The sequence below is a fragment of the Coffea arabica genome, chromosome 7e (assembly GCF_036785885.1).
Source record: "Coffea arabica cultivar ET-39 chromosome 7e, Coffea Arabica ET-39 HiFi, whole genome shotgun sequence".
Lineage (NCBI taxonomy): Eukaryota > Viridiplantae > Streptophyta > Magnoliopsida > Gentianales > Rubiaceae > Coffea > Coffea arabica.
This window is the reverse complement of record NC_092323.1, coordinates 35,805,204-35,809,402: the sequence shown is the minus strand read 5'-3', so window position 1 is coordinate 35,809,402 and position 4,199 is coordinate 35,805,204. Positions and strand designations below refer to the sequence as shown.

Here is a 4,199-nt window from a genome sequence, read left to right as displayed (position 1 = left end):
CTAGGTGCATTAGTTTCAATGTAGGCATTGGCAAGTGCCTCAATAGATGTCTTTTTTTTGTGCAATTTTCATCTAAATTTTCTACTCTAATCTCCTAATACAATACGCCAAACACATAATATGCAATTGTAAGACAACCACTATGCCAAAGAATATAAATCTGCTTGAAAGTAAAAAATTGGTGACATCCTAAATAAAGCAAAAAGTTCCACAAATCTGAAGTTAATTCAAAAACTAGCATTAATACTTCTTTAAACAAAAGGCTGTCATCCAACTCTTGCAATAGAATCCAGCAACATTCTCAAGAACACAAAATATTCCACAAATTTGAAGTTAACTCAAAAACTAGTATTGCTTCTCTAAACAAAAGGCTGCTGTCCAACTCTTGATTCTCTAACAAAAGGCTGCTGTCCAACTCTTGCTTCTCCAAACAAAAGGCTACTGTCAATCCTCATGAATCTTCACCTATAAAATTAGTAGATTAAGTAAGAACACCACTTCATTATCCATCCAACTTACAAATATTTGTAAAGAAAAAAACTTGAACAATCTTGTGTCAAATTATACCAATTTCAGTGGCCAAGCAATCGGTGCACCAAGTGCATCTTCAATTGTTTGCAATAGCCCATAAGGCCTAATCAATTGTTCATTGCGTTCCATCACGATTTGTACTAGTATTTCACACCAACATGGTCCTAATGGTTGTCCACCAACAACTTTAGAAGGATCAATTCCTTGGAGACGACCAATAGCTAGACATTTTGTTGGATCAAACAAGCTGAAAATATCCACCCAATCACCTTCCTACAAGATAATTTGAAGTCATAGAATTGAATTAGGTAGATTTATTTTTTAAAAAAATTTGGTAGAGTTTCCCCTGCATTTTGAGCATTTCTCCAATTTTCAGCAATAAAACTTAATAACCATGACTTTACTAAGTTGAAATTACCATGTTTTACTATTCAATATAACCAAACAAAGTAGCAGTTTAATGAATCAACAAGTTTCAAACAACAAAAGTGAGTATCCTCATATGGTATAATCACAATAAATTCTTGAAAAATAATCATGAATATACCTGAAGAGAACGAGCACCCATAGGAGATTTTGAAACATGATTAGAGGACGTTGAATTTATCGAGCCACCAGTTTTTGAGCCACTATTTTGCTGCTGACACACCATTGCTTTGAGCTCTGCAAGTTCTTTGGCTTGGTCTTTCAGCTGCTGATCTTGCTCAGCAAATTTATCTTCCATCTTAGAAATTGCTGCCTTTTGCTCCATAACGATACGCTGACAAGTGCTGCGACTAGGTACGTTACCCCATTTGTCTGATGGTGTCACACCTAGACCATACATGCGCACACGCCCATTGTTATCTTCCCCAAATACTTGGGCAAATGCATCATTACGACCAACATCATCATTAGAACCAGGGGGAAGTTGGCTAACTTTTTATGCAAATAGAACAAGGCATGCAAATAGAACAAGGCATGCAAACAGATGCTGTGAAGATGTGTATTTATGGCATACAGGACATGCAAGTTTTCCTTTAGTGCTCCATCCGGAGAGGATTGCATAACCTGGAAAGTCACTGATGGTCCATAAAAGTGCTGCACGAAGTTGAAAGTTTTCTTTTCTTGATGCATCATATGTATTCACTCCAACATCCCACAATTCCTTTAATTCTGCTATGAGAGGTTTTAAATATATATCAATATTATTTCCTGGTGCAAATGGATCGGGTATCAACAATGACAACATAAAGTTCGGTTGTTTCATACACATCCATGGCGGCAAATTATATGGCATCAATATTACCGGCCAAGTGCTATGAGTTGAACTCATATTTTTGAATGGGTTAAATCCATCTGATGCTAGGCCCAACCTCACATTACGAGAATCTTGAGAAAATTCTGGATGATGAAAGTCAAATGTTTGCCAAGATGGAGAATCAGCAGGGTGCCTCATGTTACCATCCTTAGTACGACCTTCTGCATGCCATCTCATATGGCCTGCAATTTTGGAGGACATAAATAGGCGTTGTAACCTATGTTTTAGGGGAAAATGCCATAAAACCTTATGCGGTATTTTTCTTCCCTCACCAGTCGGATCATTTTCAGATTTAACCCATCTAGATTCTTTACATGTTTCACAATGCTTTCTTCTTGCATCTACCCCCCAATACAAAGTGCAGTCATTCGGACATGCATCATATTTATCATACCCAAGTCCTAATTCCTTCATTAACTTTTCAGCTTCATAATAAGACTTAGGCAAACCATCCATTGCATCTGGAAAGGCTTCTTTCAACAAATCAAGTAACATATCAAAAATTTTGTTGCTGAGTTTACCAAGGCATTTGAGGTGAAGCAACCGAATCATAAAGGAAAGTTTTGAGAATCTTTTACATCCAGAGTAAAGCTCTTTGTTAGAATTATCAATTAGATTGTAAAACTTTTCAGCTTCTACATTGGGCAATTGGCTTTTGTATTCAGTTCCATCTATCCTTGTATAATCTTGTTCAGGAATTCCCATTGCATCATGAACCAAACCATGCATGTCATCAAGTTCATCCCGTACCCCATGTGAGATATCATAGGAAGTAGGTTTTGGTGCACTAGAGTAAACAAATTCTCCATGAGCTGCCCAATGGGTGTATCCTTTAACAAAACCATAAACTTTCAAATGAAGTTCTGCATTCTCCCTGGTAATACATACACCACACTTACATTCTTTACATGGACATAATATCATCCCATTTATACTTGAATTCTGGAATGCATAATCTAAGAATTTTTGCAAACCATCCCAATATTCTTTGCTTCGTCTATTCTTTTGCATCCAAGTTTTATCCATATTCTGTAACCATGACAAATTTAACCTTAAAATATACACATACATACATATACATATACATATATAAGCAAAAGAAAGCAATTAAGAATAATATTAACAAAGAGCATCACTCATACAACAAAAAAATTATTATGATACCAAGAAGCTATTTGGAAGTCAACGAGAAGGTCACTGTTTGAGATAAAAGCACAAGACATGAGAACCCCAAAGGTTTTCCGCTACTAGCCATTTATCACGTGTCACCAAGTAAATAGTTTTTTACACAAATCAATGTTAAGAATAAAATTTGCAGGTCATATAATATATCTACTGCAATGACACTCCAGTTTAAAAAAAAATTAAGAATCCAAATGACCAAAAGATGAAAATGAACGTACATTACAGGTTCAAACAAATGAACAAATTTAATATCATATATGTAACTTAATCTAATTCCTAATAAAAAAGAACACAAGAATATAAGTTGGCTTGTACCTCTAGCGAAATCAATGTGCAACGTCTTCAAAATGATTTCTTTTCACAGATAGCTATCTTTAATTCAAACCTGTGGTGAAACATTAATGAACTTTAGTAAAATTTTAATATTTTGAATAGGTGCTGTACGTACTTCTCTAATTATTCAAGAAGAAAAATAACATCAGCTTGCAAATTTCTTGAAGAATATTTTAAAAAAATGAGAAAGAACCAAAAGTGCTGAATGACTTTTCCTAATTATTCTGAAACAAACAGAACAGGGCATGAAAATATAAATGCACCAACATATATAAATGCATCAGCTTACTATGCAAATAGAACAAGGCATGCACATTATTATGAAGCAAACAGAACAAGGCATCAGCTTACTTTCTCTATGTACATATATAAATGCACCAACATATGCATGAAAATGATCCAAGGCATGCACATTTTCCCCATGTGAACAGAAAACCACAAATGCAAATTATTCTCATTGAATAACATTTTCATAAAAAACATTGGGATAGCAGGAATTTTATCTAAACTCAAGAAATAAAAAGATTTTATGTTCATGTTTAAGGGACCAACTTTGCTTTACAAGTTAAAATTTAGAAACCTCTGTATTGGTGCCAATTATTTTTCTGGTAAACTTAATTGCCATATTACCATAATATGAATCAAGTTTGGAAACTCAACTACAACTCAAACAATTGCTAACAGTTAACTTTCTTCCCAATTCACTAGTTCTGACTTTGCCAAATTTTACATGTTTTTCCGAAACCAAATGACATGAACAGTACACCATCTTTGACATTCTTAGTAGTTACTAGTCAATAGAAGTAAAGCACCTAGGATTCTATATCCTATATTTTGTGCCAGCCCAGTT

At 34.6% G+C, this 4,199-nt stretch overlaps 1 protein-coding gene across 1 annotated transcript; it reads right to left on the bottom strand.

Annotated features, from left to right (window-relative positions):
* Window positions 1–1,066: 1,066 nt before the first annotated feature.
* LOC140011341 (uncharacterized) lies at window positions 1,067–2,857 on the bottom strand. Its single transcript, XM_072060133.1, has 2 exons — window positions 1,582–2,857; window positions 1,067–1,449 (listed from the first exon to the last, which is right to left on the bottom strand). The coding sequence occupies exons 1-2, from the start codon at window positions 2,855–2,857 to the stop codon at window positions 1,067–1,069; spliced, it is 1,659 nt and encodes a 552-aa protein (XP_071916234.1).
* Between the last annotated feature and the right edge of the window lie 1,342 nt (window positions 2,858–4,199).